Below are 16,842 nucleotides of genomic sequence, written 5' to 3' on the forward strand. Positions count from 1 at the left end.
GGTGGCTCAGTTGGTTAAGCGACTGCCTTCGGCTCAGGTCATGATCCCGGAGTCCCAGGATCGAGTCCCGCATCAGGCTCCCTGCTCGGCGGGGAGTCTGCTTCTCCCTCTGACCCTCCTCCCTCTCACGCTCTCTCTCTCTCATTCTCTCTCTCTCAAATAAATAAATAAAATCTTAAAAATAAATAGATCATATTAACCATTTAAAAGTGTACAATTTAACAGTTTTTAGTATATTCAAAGTGTTGTGCAACCATCACCACTAATTCCAGAACATTTCATCACCCCAAAGCAAAACCCTGTACCCATCAAGCAGTCACTCCCCATTGCCCCTTCTCCCTAGCCCCTGGCAAACACTAATTCGCCTTCTGTCTCTACGAATTTGCCTAATCTGGACATTTCATATAAACGGAATCATATAATATGTGACCTTTTATGTCTGGCTTCTGCTTGGCAAAATGTATTCAAGATTCATTCATGTTTTAGTATGTGTCAGTATTTCATTCCTACTTTTAGTTGCATAGCATTCCTTTATATGAATATACCCCACATTTTGTTTAAGGGATTATGTATTTATAGAATAGAATATATATATTAATATTACATATTCATATGTGTTATATTAATTTTTATATGCTTGCAAATGCATATAAATAGACTATGTTTTGGAAAGATAATGAAGACACTCTTAACAGTGACTGTTTCTGGGGACAGGAACTGAGGTCTGGGGAAGAAAGAAAATTGCTTTTCACTTATAGTCTTTTTTACTATTTAACTTTTTATTTCAACTGAAAAATGAGATTTTTCTTCATTTGAAAACTCGTTATTTCATACAAAGAAATATCCTTTAAAAGTACTATTTTCCTCCCTCATTGCCTTTAAAATAATATGAATATTTTAGTTAAGTTGCTATTTACTCTGACCATCTCTATAAATGTAGAAACCAACATCTAAGTTAACTTTTTTTAATATTTAATATTGCAACTGTAAACACAATTATAATGCTATTTAGAGACAGCATTGTAAGCAAATACTGATGTTAGCTATGTGATTTTAGCCTATTGAAAAAGGAACCAGGGCATCTGGCTGGCTCAGTCGGTGGAGCATGCGACTCTTGATCTCAGGGTTGTGAGTTCGAGCCCCACGTTGGATGTAGAGATTACTTTAAAAAAATAATTTAAAAAAGTGAAAAAAAAAAGGAAAAGAAAAAGGACCAAGAAAAAGTATTTTAACAATAGGAATTTTCTGTTGTAACATATTCTCAATGAATGTTTTTTTTTAACTTACTAAACAAAACAAAACAAAACAAAACTGCCTTTTCAGACAGCAGTTACTCTGATTAGTGCTACAAATGGACCAGAAAATCTGCAGTGGCAAATTAAGATAACACTGAAGCCTGTCTTGGGAATCAATAGACTAAATATGCAAAGTGAAAATAAGTATTGTATTAAGGTGTTTTACCTGTTCCTTCAAAATGGGGCTAAAGGAAAGTTAACATTCAAGATTTGACTCAAGTTGTGGATTGAATGGACTTAAAATGCTTTTGTAGGAAAAGTCTTTAGCAATTCATTAGGTCTTGGAGAGCAAGGAAATATGGGTCTCTCCACCCATCTATATCCAGGGACCTTTCTCTTTCCTCCTAATTCTCACATTGCTTCAAATCCGGATTCCTGTTCTTAAAAAGTATACGCAAACAATGAATCATGGAACACTACATAAAAAAATTAATTAATTTTTTAAAAAGTATACTTAATCAGGGGCACCTCGGTGGCTCAGTCAGTTAAGTGTCTGACTCTTGATTTTGGCTCAGGTCATGATCTCAGGGTCATGGGATTGAGCCCTGAGTTGGGCTCCCCGCTAGGCATGGAGTCTGCTTAAGATTCTCTCTCTCCCACCTGAGAGGGAGACAAAGATTAAGAGACCCTTAATCTCAGGAAACAAACTAAGGGTTGCTGGAGTGGAGGCAGGTGGGAGGGATGGGGTGGCTGGGTGGTGGACACTGGGGAGGGTATGTGCTATGGTGAGCGCTGTGAATTGTGTAAGACTGATGAATCACAGACCTGTATCCCTGAAACAAATAATACATTATATGTTAATTAAAAAAAAAAAAAGATTCTCTCTCTCCCTTTCCCTCTGCCCTTCCCCCTACTCTCTCTCTCTCTTAAAAAAAAAAAAAGTATATTTAATCATGAAAATTCTCTAAACTTAAATCCTGTTTTTGGGGTATGGGATAGGAAATAGTTTTGTCATTTTAATAGCTATGTGCAAATAAACATTTTAAGATACCATGAGACAAGATTGTTCCAAAGGAGCAAAGGATTCCATCTGTTCCAAAACCCATAACCAAAGCAGTATCTGAACAATATGTAGAAATGACCCCTCTCAGCCTTTAATAATTTAAACCAGTGGTGTCCACTAGAAATATAATCCGAGCCACATACATAATTAAAAATGTTCTAGTAGTCACATTAAAAAATTAAAAACACATTGGGTGTAAAGATTACTAAAATAAACTTTTAAAAAGGTGAAAATAATTTTAATACTTTATTTAATCCAACAGATGCAATCATTATCATTTTAATATGTTCTCAAGTTAAAAGTTTTTAATGAGACATTTTACTTTTTTACTTTTTCATACACTGAGTCTTTGAAAACCAGTGTGTATTTTGTACTCATAGCACATCTCGATTTCGGCCAGCCCCATTTCAAGTGGTGCAAACAGTCCTGCCCCATGAAGTGGTGTTAGCATCTGTTAAATTTGTATCGGCTGTATTACTTCGGGGATTATGTATTTGGAATATTTTATAATTTTTAAAAAAGGGAGAATAACACACTGGATTTAAAACAAACAAACAAAAGCCCAGCAGAGAAAGCGGAGTAAATCTGTCCAAAACAATGATGTCATCAACACTGTAACTGGAGGAGGACAACTGGATAAATAGTCATAATAGGAGGCAACGCAAATGGTTTATTTGGGTTTGGAATATGTTTTATATTTAGATTAGTATATAAATGCACTTGCTGTTCTGTATACTCTCATATCTGTGCACCCAGCATTGAGCCACCTGGGATTCTTGGCTCAGGGGTTCCTTGGGGCTGCTCCCGCTGCCTTTTGTGAGATCTGTGAACCCAGCGCCACCACCTGGTTGCCATCCCAGGTGGCAGGATGTCCCAAACAAATGCAAGGCAGCCCCACTTCCACAGTCGCTCTCTCCTTCTCTCTTTCTCCCGTCCTTGTTTCCCTGGGGCAAGGGAGTCCCTTTTTTCCCCCTGACACTTCTCTTGGGCTCTACGGACCGAGAATAATCAGAAACGTTCTGTGAATGGGTGATGTCAGTTAAGAACAGGAAAGTATAAATGTCCTAGGAACCATTCATTCGTTCCATTTACAAATCTCTAGTGAGGGTTTACCGTATGCCAGACACAGTGCCAGAATAATCTATTTGAGACTCATGTAGACATTATCCTGCAATACAGCTTCCTGAAATGGGCTCATATGCTCCCCTGTTATAGCTTTCTACGTCGTCATGCCTTTCTTGCCAGTTCATTATATATATTTCCTCTGCTCCGCCCTCACAGATACTTCATGCTCATTATGTCTTAGAGGTGCTCTTTGAAACAAAGAGAGTCCTGAAGCAAATGCCGAACTTCACTCACGTAAAAACTTCTCCCTCCAAAGAGTTAACAATCTGTGGTAAGTTTCAGAGCAGAGCTGCCAAATTAATATTTAGGAGCGTCTTGGTTCTACATCATTTGCTTAATGTGAAAACTGTGCAAATTGGACTGTATTAAGGGAAAAGTGTTAATATAGAGTTATCTATCCTGATAATACTGTTCCCCATCTTGTCTTTGTTTTGCATACCAGCTGGCAGGAATTAATTATGTGAGAAATTAAAGAACTCATAGCTTTTTATAAAGGCAGGCGGCATTTTAATACGGAAAACCACCCATGGGTGGAATGAGCCTTCTTTGCCCTCCGTCTAGCTCTCATTATCTTCGTTCCATGTTACTTTTGCTCGGTGCGCCTTCCCATGCCCTTTATGCTGGGAGACCAAAAGCCCAAGGCCGGGTGGACATTAAACTCATCTCTGTCCTTGGCTGCTCTTTTAGATTTTTCCAACTGGTCGCTGCAGCTTTTAGAAGAGTGGGAATGTCCCAGAAATCTGTTCCTTGTCCTTCTAAATAACAAGACTTGAGATTTTGTTATCGTATAGGCCAGCCTGGCAGGATGTTACTTCAAGAAACAGTACACATTGAAATTCAACACAGTTGGTGCTCAGCAGGCTTGCAACTGTCTGAGAATGGGGTGCGTGGAAGGAACAGCAACTCCCTTAACTTCTAATGAGGCCTTTAGGTTACAAAACAGTGATTGTTATTTTCCAAATCAATTTTTAGCCTGTGTTTCTTTTCCGCTGGCAGGTAGAAGTGGATTTGATAATCTAGTCAAACCGTTTGCATTGCTAGCGCCTGATAGTGGTGGTGGGGACTTAATGGAGCAGTATATGCCACAGGCCTGGACTCGCACTGCTGAAGCATCTTCACTGATTCCAGCCGAATCGGGCCGACGCACCTCTGCCTGACAGATGATGCAGCTCAGCAGTGGGGCCCTTTTATTCAAGGCCTCACCAGCTCTTACTTTGCACAGAGATTAAGACTTGGGGGTCATGAAGCTCAGGGAGCCGTGCCCACCCATGGAATCCATGGAGCCAGGGCTAGGTATGCTATCAGAGTGTATATAAAAAGCCAGAGAGTGAGATCTGCTCCCACATGTTTCCAGTATACCTGCAGTTGCCATTGTAGATTTCTCTTTGGGTAAAAGGATCTAGAAGAGGATGTGAATATAGAGGGCAAGGGAGTCCTGGCATCACACAGTGTAAGAACCGAATGGTTCTTACTGGGACTAGTCTCTCACTTGTTCTTGCAGATGAAATTGAGGCCCAGAGAGGAAAAGGAAAGTGTATTGCCTTCCCTACATTCCTTCCTCCCTTCCTTCCTTTCTTTCCTTCTTCCTTCCTTTCTTTCTTTTTTCTAAATATTTTATTTTTTATTTATTTTTTAAAAGATTTTATTTATTTGAGAGAGAGAATGAGATAGAGAGAGAGAGCATGAGAGGGGGGAGGGTCAGAGGGAGAAGCAGACTCCCTGCTGAGCAGGGAGCCCGATGCGGGACTTGATCCTGAGACTCGATCATGACCTGAGCCGAAGGCAGTCGCTTAGCCAACTGAGCCACCCAGGCGCCCCAAGATTTTATTTTTTAAATAACCTCTACACCCAACGTGGGACTCAAATGTACAACGCCAGGATCAAGAGTCACATGCTCCACTGACTGAGCCAGCCAGGCACCTATCCTTCCCTGCATTTCTATGTAGTGACTCTCCCCCACCCCCCTGCCCCCAGGCTCACTCAGCTAGTTAGTGGTAGGGTCAGAATCAAAAATCAGGTCCTTTGCATCCCAGGTTAGGGCCGGCCCCATATCTGCTATCCCAACTTCCATCACGCATCTCTCTGACTGATGTGTCATTTTCCCTCATGAGACCAAGACTAGGGAATGGATTGATTGGACAGTTCATTCACTTAAAGATCTCCACCTCTTGGGCATTTATTTGCAGACATTTTTCCATGTAGCACCATGGCTAGAGGGAAAAGCCAAGGCCTGTACTTTCCCTTAGCTTAGGAATTATTATTTTTGGTCTTTGTAGCCCCATTAAACTTAGATAAATTTGGTCATCATTTAAAATTCAAAATTGGGGCTGTATTTTCAAAAACATCTGTTTAAGACAATACTAGGAGAGGGAGAGAAAGTGTGATGAAATTATTTTAATTTCCAGATGCATTTTTTTTTTACATGAACATCTCAACATGCTGCATAGTTCTCAACACTCATGCAATATGGAAGGTGTCTTGGTCTCTAGTTATGTTATAAAAGATAACCAATTCTGCACTCATGTTTTTGTTTGCAGTGGAAATATCTCTCTGTGGCTGTCTTTCCATGATACATCAAGTTTTATCTACTGCTGTCCAACTAGAAGTTAAAAATACTTATATAGCTCAATTCCTAATATGCTGAAACCAATTCATTTTTTAGCATGCCGGCTGTAACAATTTTGTCTCCCAAATCTTTGAAAGACAAGTCACCCTGAGGAAAATAAAATAATTTAAAATATATATTTAATTGATAAGAAGTCCTTCCGGGCGCCTGGGTGGCTCAGTTGGTTAAGCTACTGCCTTCGGCTCAGGTCATGATCCTGGAGTCCCTGGATTGAGTCCCGCATCAGGCTCCCTGCTCAGCAGGGAGTCTGCTTCTCCCTCTCCCGCTCCTCCCTCTTGTGCTCTCTCTCTCTCTCTGACTCTCTCTCTCAAATAAATAAATAAAATCTTAAAAAAAAAAAAAAAGAAGTCCTTCCATTTTTATTTCCTTAGATTTGGAGTAAGATCATAGGAAAGCAATGAGATTTAAGTATACAACAGCATTAATATGCTCTTAATATTATAGTTGTTTTATAAATAAGTGCTGGTGATGTAGGACTTTTATTTTATTATTCTCATTATAATCGGAGTCTACTGTTGCATATATTTGGTTAATTTTGGTTGTGGGATTTCAAGCAAACCGAGGAAAGGTATTTCTATATTAAATTCTATTTGGTAATCAAGTTGGATGCAAAGAATAAAAATTAATGATCAGAGCCTATGAAAGATATTTTACCTAGAAATATTTATCCAAATAGGGCTTTTGACTAATATAGTCACTCTTAATTTTTAATTAATGGCTTCCTGTGTTTATATGGTTTCCCTTAGTTAGCTGAGTTTTATAAAGCCATGCTTTCATTTTTATTTCCTATAACTGTCTCATCGAAAGAATGTCAACTCACAATTTTTAAATTTTAGATGCTATTGCTGGAGCATATTCTCTAATACATGGCTTTAAATACATAGCTTTTAAAAAGCTGTGCGTTTAGCAATTAAGTGTATTTATTGATTGCTTATTATGTACCGGGTACTATGAGAGGCACTGGGGATTTAATGCCAACTGACAGATACTATTGCAGCTGTCCTGCAGATTACAGCGTAAACAATACCAAGTAATCGCTAAGAGCTTGAGTTTGGAGTGAGACAAAGTTGGGTTTGAATTCCAGCTCTGATACTTGGTAGCTGGGTGATTTTGCATCAGTTAACTACTCTGAACCTCCTTTGTAACCTCAGAATGATGAAAATAATACCCATCTGACAGAGCTGTTGTAAGGATTGAACAGGATAATTCATGTAAACCCTTAATGCAGTGCTTGGCATAGAGGAAGCTAAGCACTGCGTAAATGGCAGGAGCGGACAGGTAATTATAACATCAGACGCTGTCTCCCATAGGAAAGGGGACAAAAAGAGAGCTATGAAAACAAATTGTTGCATTAATACCATCATAGAGTAAACCCCAATGCCCTGAGAATACTTAGAGTATATTGGCAGCATTTCAGTTTCAAAATTCTGTAACGAAATCGGCATTTTCTTGTTTCCTACTGAATAGTGATTTTTCATTTGCACTCCAGGTGATTTGCATGGGAAACTGGATGATCTTTTTTTGATCTTCTATAAGGTAAATAATTATTTTGCTAAATAGTGGCATTTTTGTTGGGGGAGGCAGTCCTAGGGCAGATAATAACAACATTGGTTTTACTAGGGTTATGGACAAATACAGATGTATGTAACAGTTTTTTTCTAGGAAGCCGAAATATTTATAGAAGGATATCTTTTGGCTTTGTAACACATATTTCACCAAAACAATCTTTAAAAAATTTAATCTGGGTCTTTGATATTATGGTTATCTATATATCCAGTGGGATTTGCACCTGATTATATTTATGGTCTTTATCACATCGTAAATGTCTAGATGGCACAGAATGGGGAGGGGAGCAATCTGTTTTGTTTTTATTTTGTTCAGGAGTGAGCATGTCACATACCAGTCTTCTCTTCGAAAGCACGCTCATTATGTATGAAGGGAGTGCCCCACTTAGGAAGTTCCAAATTGCTCTCTTCCCTACCCTGATTCACCATCGCTGAGCTCAGCACTGTGACTCCTCTCCATTTGTTGGGTTTCGGTTGTGGGGGCCCACATAGAGGGCACAGAGCAGCGTGGCTGGCATGGGGTTTCTCTGCATCTCTACAATGGGATTCATTTCTCTCTCTGAGCCAGCAGTGACAACCTGAATATTTGCTTCTGGGACAATGATCCTGAGGTGACCTCTGCCTTCATCCCTTTATGTCTCTTGTTGATCCCTGTGTCAGTCCCCATGGCTAGCATATTGAATAATTGGGCAGAGCATAGGTGTCTCCGGTGGTTGAAAGAAAATATATTCTGATTATTATGATGGCCAATCATTTCTACTCTTTGGAGACTGTGAGAGCTTAAGTAAGCCACGTAACCTCCATGAAATTCAATTTTTTATTTTTTGGCTGTAATATTCTTGAGCTTCCACCCCACAAAAGGCTGTCTTATGGATAAACTAACGAATATCCAAAAGCATTTTTTAAGGTAATAAATTATAACAGAAATGCGAGGTTTTAATTTCATTCATTTGGAGTGGAAGCTTAGAAGGGAATGGAGTGGGCCAAACCAGGAGTGGATGAATGGAGCTGGCACTTAGGACATTCAGTGGAGACTGCAGGAGACCTAAGCAAGGATCCAGAGCCTGGTAGCCGGAGAACCGGAGCAGAGGAAGTAGGAGGCTGCCCAGGAAGTTAGGTTGGTGCCAGGAAGTCCAGCCGAAGTTTTTCTGGTAGGGAGCTGACGGTGCTAGCAAAAGAACAATTCCTGAGATCAAGCCCAGAATCCAAGCTGGGCGGGGAAGGAAGAGAAGTCAGGATGGGCCAGTCAACTAGGAGAAATGGGAGGACGGCAGGACTGGCATGCTTTCTGAGCAAGGGAGCAGACAGGTTGGGGCAAGGGCCTTGGGAAGCAGGAAGGGTGGGAAGTTATTTGGGGAAGAGTCCTAGGAGATGAGTGTGTCCACGTTGGAGTCTAGAAGGTGGGTGGCTGAACAGAGTGAAAGAGAATATTGGAGATGAGGGGGTTGAGGATGTGGAAAGCAAGTGTGTTAAGTGAGTTGGCCACAGGACTGTGAGGTGAGGAGCAGGGGAAGGAAGGCTAGTCAGAGGTCATGGGCTGGAAAGGAGGAGGGGCTTTTAGCCAAGGCTGGCAAAATGTTGGTCTTTTAGTGGCTCTGAGGAGCATGTGAGGAGTCCATCAGCCTTCTTGGGCGGGGGGGGCCCAGATTTCAAGAGGGAAGTCTTCTGGATGAGTTGAAGGCAGAAGAGAGTTTATTTACCATGAAATGGGGATTCTACTGGCCAAAATGGAAAGCTGTGGGAGTGGTGGGAGAATGGACTGGTGAGAGGACACTAAGGAGTCACAGTTTGGGGAATGAGATTTGTTTAACTCAGTTCATGGGGCCATATTAAATGTTCAGAAGTTCAATCCTGCTACCATTGACAGTGACAATTGGAGGAAGGAAGAGAGGGCAGGAGGATGTGGGGAACAACCACAAGAGAAAATCCAGCGATTACGTTTTTAGAGGTTTGGGGAGATACATAAAAGGGAAAATAGTTGAGTAAGTGAGATGGGAAAAATGACTTCTGAGGCATTTAGAAATGCAAATTTCTTGAGAGGTAGTTGAAGAGATTAAGATGTGATCAGGGAAAGGACTTGAGAGTAGACAGATGAGAAAAGAGAATTACAACATGTTCCTTTAACTCTGTCGGCAGAGCGGTATGGAACATATGAAACTGGAAAGTGCTAACGTAAAGACTGAACAGGAGGAGGTGGGTGGTAAGGAGTACCATAAAAAGAACGAAAGGTAAAAATATAGCATTCACATGAAAGCAAGAGGTATTTTGAGAGTTAACCAACGACAGTGTTCCAGAAGTGGAGACTGAGAGTCCAGCAGTGGAAGAGTAGGGCACTCTCATTTGGGAGGGATTTGGGGAGAGGGAGGTGAGAGGGATGTTTGGAAAATATGAATTCAAGTTTTAACAGGCGTGAGCGAGAAGCAGCTAAAATGCATCTCAGATGTGGGATAACCCATGCGCCACAGGATCTTGAAATTGCCTGGTTTGAAAGGGGAAACTGAGGGAGGAGCCACTGAGAACAGCAAGGTTCCACTGTCAGAAGCTGAGAAGGTGCTGTCATTGATGGAATCTGAGAGGGGAGAAGGGCCTGGTGGGCCCGTGATGATGGCAAGCCACTCAGCTTAGGGGCAGCGAGGGCAGTGAGGGTCCGGAGTTGCAGGCCCCGAGAGGAAAGGGCAGTCACGCGGGCATGTCTGAGTAAGCTCCTTCGCATGATGACCTCACTCACAAAAGTCAGCATTTTGCCTTTTTCTGTTTCACTTTTTATCTGAAGTTTAAATGAGGAATGTAGGAGGCAAGGGTACAGTGCAGCCTGAAACCAGACACACACACTGTTCAGGAAACAATGTTTGTACCGGAATACAAAGGGCAGTGACAGCCCCCTACTCAGGGGGCGGACTCCCGTGTACTTATCTTCACTTGGCTCTCCTCTGTGGTCCCAAACCGACACAATTAAGGAGAAAGGGTCTCTAAGTTCTTGAAATCGCTGTCACAAATCCAGTGAACTTTCCTCACAGGATGGACCCCAGGCCCTTACTCAAAGACCAGTGAACATTATCTCAGTAAAATCCTATCTGATACATTCTTGCTACAAGGAGGCCTGCCTGCTCCCCACCCCAGCAAATGAGGGAGTGGGAGGGGAAAGGCAGAAGTGAGAAACAAGGACAATGATGAAAAGTAAAGCTCCTACTGACAGAGAAGATCTAGACCTCTAAGTATGAGATAGGAAATGTGTACAGGGAAGAGAGTTCTATATTTCTCAGAAGTACCTGAGAGGATGCTTAGATCGACAAGCCTGCAGGGTCAAGAAAGTGTCAAGGGCTGTGGTGCATACTCGGTTAAGAAGTAGAGAGAACAAATAGCGCATTTTCAAAACCCTGAGTTAAAATGGTTAAAGTAATTTAAAAACACATTTTAGCTTTTAAAGGAGTAAGCTTCAGTGATCTGGAGATTTCATCTTAGCAGTACTTACAGTATGAGTGAGTATCATTATTGGGTCTTAGGTATAGGAGGACAAAAGAATATGAGAGAGGGGCGCCTGGGTGGCTCAGTCGGTTAAGCGGCTGCCTTCGGCTCAGGTCATGATCCCAGAGTCCTGGGATCGAGCCCTGCATCGGGCTCCCTGCTCGGCGGGAAGCCTGCTTCTCCCTCCCGCCTCCCCCTGCTTGTGTTCCTGCTCTCGCTGTCTCTCTCTCTGTCAAATAAATAAATAAAATCTTAAAAAAAAAAAAAAAAGAACATGAGAGAGAAAAAAAAAAAGAAGATTAGTTGAGAGAAGCATAATGGGCCAGGAAAGTAGATTGAGGGGGAAAGAAAGCACACCTTACGAACAAAGCAGGAAAAGGGGGAGTGCTGGATTTCTCTCTGTGGCCTCACACGGGATTGACAGCAGGTGTCAACTCTGACCTAAGCCATCTCTCAATTGCTTCAGGAAATGGTAGGGTTTCTGTGATGGCAGATGATGCTCACCGCAAAACTCAGTGCATTAACAGTGTGGTTTTGATTCCCGATTATGTGGAATGCCCTGCGTGTGGCCCTTTCCTCTGGTTCATCCTCAGCAGCGCACAGGACTGAGGTGCCTCAGTGTAAGCCTCGCCCTCTCTACCTCCTACTTAGAAGCAGCTAGTGGCCATGCTTTCACTTACCCTTATTTTATTATGATTTGTTTAGTAAAATTATCATCTGATGTTTGTTTTATTTTTTCTCATTTAATTTTTCACCATGCATTTTATTCACATTCTGATTGAACTTGAATTGTAGGGAATAGTTTGGCAAACTAGTGTTGGAGATCTTTGAAGCTGTAAATCACTAAAGTTTATATTATGCTCTGACTGATTCCTCTCAGTCAACCCAAAAGAGAAACCAGGAAACCCCCAGGCTTTGAATTAAGGCAAAATTGATATTCATCTTTCAGTGGGTAATTCGCTGGGCCATTTCTTCCTTGTCAGGACTGGGGCTGGCCCAAGGCCAACCAAAGGCATAGCCTGAGAGGGAGAGTTACAGTGGAGGGTCCCTGAGATGCTTTGCCATTCTACTGTTTTCATCCAAATGGTTGGTTTGGTTCAAGACTCAAATCCTTATAACCAATCATATACAAAAGTGAGTCTGTCCACAAATTTATTCATTTAGTACACTTTTATCTGGTCCTTCCAGTGTTCAAGGCACTATATGAAAACTGTGAAGATACAAAGATGAATATGAACTTTCTTCATTTCACATGTATTTATTAAACCCGTTATGAATGAGGTGCTCTGCTAAGGGTTGGCAAGACAGTATGATGAAGATGCAGTTTTCAGCCCCAGAGACATCATAGTTTAGTGGGTAAGGTCAACTAGTAAAAAGACAAGACAGGTCAGGGTGGGACATATTAATGCTAAGGATAAGCACAAGTCTCCAAGGTAGCATGTTGGAGGGGTACCTCACCTCATAGGAGACTTCCTGGAGGAGGTGACATTTAAGACAACCCGTTCAAAGAATTTTAGTCATTTAGTAAGTACCTAAATCATGAAAGAACGTTTTGGAGGATCAGAAAAGATTTTATTCTCACACACTTTTTGCAGTGCCCTGTAATAAATAATGGGATTCATACCAGTGATTGCTTTTGATTATTTATGTTGAGATTTGGGTTCCTTTCATATTTGGTTGTCCTTACAAATTGTAGCATTTAGCACCTTAAGACTAAGCTAGACATTTTCAGCTACAATCCTATTTGGGTCTGAAAAGAATGCTTTCCTCATTGTTAACCGTGACAGACCTTTGCTAAAAGGGCATCTCAGCATTATATGACTTCAAATACCATCAAGTGAAGCAATTTACATAGTATTAGTTAAGTTATATTTTTAGATTTTATTTTCTGAAAAGGTTAATTTTAATCAGCCCCTTTTGCTTAATTAGAATGACCATTGTGAAATACTTCATTCAGAGCCTCAATGAGCCTTGCTAAAATTACAAGACATTTTTTTCCTCGTTGAATGGAAAGCTTGAAAGTTTAGATCACGTATTGGCAAACTGGTTTGTTAAATTGGTGCTCTGAACGGAGACCTCCTGAAGCTGAAAAAGAGGTGCACACAGACAGAGAGAAGCTCATTAACTCTTAACCCTGTGGGTGTCACGCTGATGCTGTCCATTGGAAGCCATGCCACCTTGGTTTCCTTTTCTTTCTCTCTTCCCTACCACCCCCCACCCTCCACCCCCATGATTTTCCACTTGAGAAGGTCATTAAATATTTTCTTTTTTCTCTATCACTGATATGCTGCACACTGCCGCAGTAGTCAACTCTTTTTCTTTGGAGATTCAGACGGTATGTTGCAATCAGAAGAAGAGATCTCTAAAACAGGGTTTGCAAAAGAAATAAAAACTAAAATCATGTGGAGCTGTGGTCCGGAGGTTATTGTTTGATGTGCCTTGGGAAAAAGTGCAAAAAAATGGCATAACATCTAGATGATTATCATAAAATACTTCAGTAGAAAATAGGTGAGCATATAGGGAAACATCTTGTTTTTTCTCTATTCAAGTGAATTAATTGTGGTCTGCTATTTTTTCCCCTTCAGGTCATCTGAATGCTGTTCAGAGTTGTAGTTACCCTGGGTTTTCTATATTTGTCAACATCATTTCCATGTCATAGATGGTTTGTTGTATATCAGCTGCAGAACAAGCCAGAGAGTTTGGTTTACTGGAACTGAGTGAAGGATGGGTTATAGCAAAAGTTTTTGCTTTTTTGAAGGAAACCCAGTCAAATCTCAGTAGCCAGAAACCTAAGTATCCTAGAGACTTTAGGTACAAGGACACTTAGCTCCTCATCTTCTTATCTGTTTTCTACTTTCCTTATTATTCTAAGACAAAAATGTATTTGAACTCATACTGTATAAAGTAATATGACTAATCCTGAACCAACAGGACAGATCTGATATATTCAAATAAGTCTTGCCTTCTTTGAAGTGGCTGTTCTGAGAGGCTTAATGTGTACAAGAGTTCGGTAGACATTTAAGACTCCTTTTAGAATCACTTTCAGAGACTGTGACATATTCTATCGAATGAGCTTCATTATCACAAATCTTAGTCTTTTGACAACATGTGTAATTTTTTGAAAAGGTTAGAACTCACTGGATGTTAAGGGTGCCATATAAGGTGGATGGCCTAGGTGACCATTACTATTGTGGGCTTAAAATTAGGTTTGACTAAAGGAATTCATTATTCTTTGCCCGTGGTAGAGGTGAAATACCTACAAAGTCTGGTTTAACTGGAGATGAGAAGTTCTAATACGAGCAAATTTGTCATCACAGTGGAAAACATGTTTACTATCCAAATATAATAAATATAATTTTAAACCACTGAATGCTTTTCTCATATTTTGATATTAAGGTTATGCTGGTTTCATGAAGTGAATTGAAAAGATTTTCATCTTTTTCTATGGTTTGGAATAATTAAAGGCCTTGGTTCTCAAACTTGACATTGTAAACACCTAAGGAATTGGAAAAAAAAAAATTACTGATACGTGAGCCATACTCTCAGAGACTCTGATGGACACCTAGGGACTTTTAAAAGCCCCCCACATGATTCCGATGTATAACCAAGGATAGGAATCATTGGTTTAAATAACATTAAAACTGGGGCGCCTGGGTGGCTCAGTCATTAAGCATCTGCCTTCGGCTCAGGTCATGATCCCAGGGTCCTGGAATCGAGTCCTGTATCGGGCTCCCTGCTCTGCGGGAAGCCTGCTTCTCCCTCTCCCACTCCCCCTGCTTGTGTTCCCTCTCTTGCTGTCTCTCTCTCTCTCTCTGTGTCAAATAAATAAATAAATTCTTTAAAAAAAATAACATTAAAACTATTTGCTCTTGAAAATTGAGATAGAGCTCTGCCTTAAAGCCACAGGGAGATGTACTATTCAAGTTTTCTACTTCTTTTGAATCAGTTCTCAGTTCTCATAGTTTCTTATTTTCAGGGAAATCCTCCATTTCTCTAGACTGTAAAAGTACATTGCCATAGATGTCGATATTATATTGTTTACATATATGTAACTCTTTTATCTAGTTCTCTACATCTTTTTTCCTACTCTTTAATCTTACATATTTTTAAAAAGATTTTATTTTTAAGTAATCTCTACACCCAACATGGGGCTCAAACTCACAACCCCGAGATCAAGAGTCACATGCTCTAATGATGAGCCAGCCAGGCACCCCAATCTTACTTTTTTTTTTTAAAGATTTTATTTATTTATTTGAGAGAGAGAGAGAGAGAATGAGCAGGGGGGAGAGGGACAAGCAGACTCCACGCTGAGTAGGGAGCCCAACTCGGGGCTCGATCCCAAGCCCCCAGGATCATGACCTGAGCCAAAGGCAGACGCCCAACTGACTGAGCCACCCAGGTGCCCCGTTACATGTTTTTTAATTCTCTCTTTTTTTACTTACCCTTAATCAGGCTCATGATGAGTTTATCAATTTTATTGGTTCTCTCAAAGAATCATCTTTTAGATTTATGTATTTTTTTTATTTGCTTTCTATTTCACTAATTTCAGCTTTTATCTTTATTTGATTGGCTTTATTGTTCTGTTTCTAATTTCCTGAGATGAATAGTCTTTCATGTGCATCTTCTTTAAGCTTTAATAATGAAGGCATTTAAAGCTACACATCTTTTCTTTCCTTTTTTAAGATTTTATTTATTTATTTATTTGAGAGAGAGAGAGAGAGAGCACATGGGAGGGGGGAGGGTCAGAGGGAGAAGCAGACTCCCTGCTGAGCAGGGAGCCCAATGCGGGACTCGATCCCGGGACTCCAGGATCATGACCTAAGCTGAAGGCAGTCGCTTAACCAACTGATCCACCCAGGCACCGCAAAGCTACACATCTTTTTTTTTTTTAAGATTTATTTATTTACTTGAGAGAGAGAAAGCACGTGTGAGAGAGAGCAAGTGGGGGGAGGGGCAGAGGGAGAGAATCTCTAGTTGAGCAGACTCCCCTGGTCAGCAGGATCCCAACGTGGGGCTCATTCTCATGACTCATGAGATTACAACCTGAGCTGAAACCAGGAGTTGGGCACTTGACCGACTGAGTCACCGAGGTGCCCCCCCTACACATCTTTTCTATTTTTAGTTTTAATTGACCCTTCTATCGAACTTGTAATTTTCTTTTAATTTTCTCTTTGATCTAATGCTTGTTAAGATGACAATTTTTAATTTCCAAGGATCTTAATTAAAGGAGCTAGAATTCTTTAAATCATATTTTTATTATTTATTTCAAACTTTATTGGATTATGATATGAGAATATATCCTATGAAATGTTTATTATTTTGAATTTATTCAGGATTTCTTTGAAATCAAGTACATGATTCGTTCTTATAAAATCTCTTTGGACATATAAAAAATTAATTATACTCTCTATAGGATGTAAAGTTCTTCCTGTATTTACCTATTAAATTAAGTTCATTGATTAAATATTTAATTTTCCACATATTTAGTTTCTAATATATCTGTCTAAATATGTATATTATATATTGCTGTGTAACAAGTTACCCCAGTACTTAGTGGCTTAAAACTATAAACATTTAGTATCTCCCAGTTTCTGTGGGTCAGAAATTTGAGTGCAGCTTAGCTGAATGGTTCTGGCTTATGGTCTCTCATGAGGTGGCAGTCAAACTATTGACCAGGGCTGCATTCATCTGAAAGGTTGACTGGGACTCAAGGACCTATTTCCATGATTGCTAACTCACGGGGCTGCAGGCACAGCATTTTGG

The 16,842-nt window shown here is 40.4% G+C and overlaps 1 protein-coding gene across 1 annotated transcript in view; it reads left to right on the forward strand.

The window, feature by feature from the left end:
• The window catches only part of PPEF1 (protein phosphatase with EF-hand domain 1), a 124,909-nt gene that overhangs the window by 63,447 nt on the left and 44,620 nt on the right, over positions 1-16,842 (forward strand). Inside the window, exons 11-12 of the mRNA XM_035000353.1 lie at positions 3,580-3,694; positions 7,539-7,585. Of these exons, the coding sequence (XP_034856244.1) occupies positions 3,580-3,694; positions 7,539-7,585 (162 nt within the window). The remainder of the gene's footprint in view (positions 1-3,579; positions 3,695-7,538; positions 7,586-16,842) is intronic.

This window comes from Mirounga leonina, unplaced genomic scaffold (genome assembly GCF_011800145.1).
Source record: "Mirounga leonina isolate KUSES-001 unplaced genomic scaffold, KU_Mleo_1.0 Mir_101595, whole genome shotgun sequence".
NCBI lineage: Eukaryota > Metazoa > Chordata > Mammalia > Carnivora > Phocidae > Mirounga > Mirounga leonina.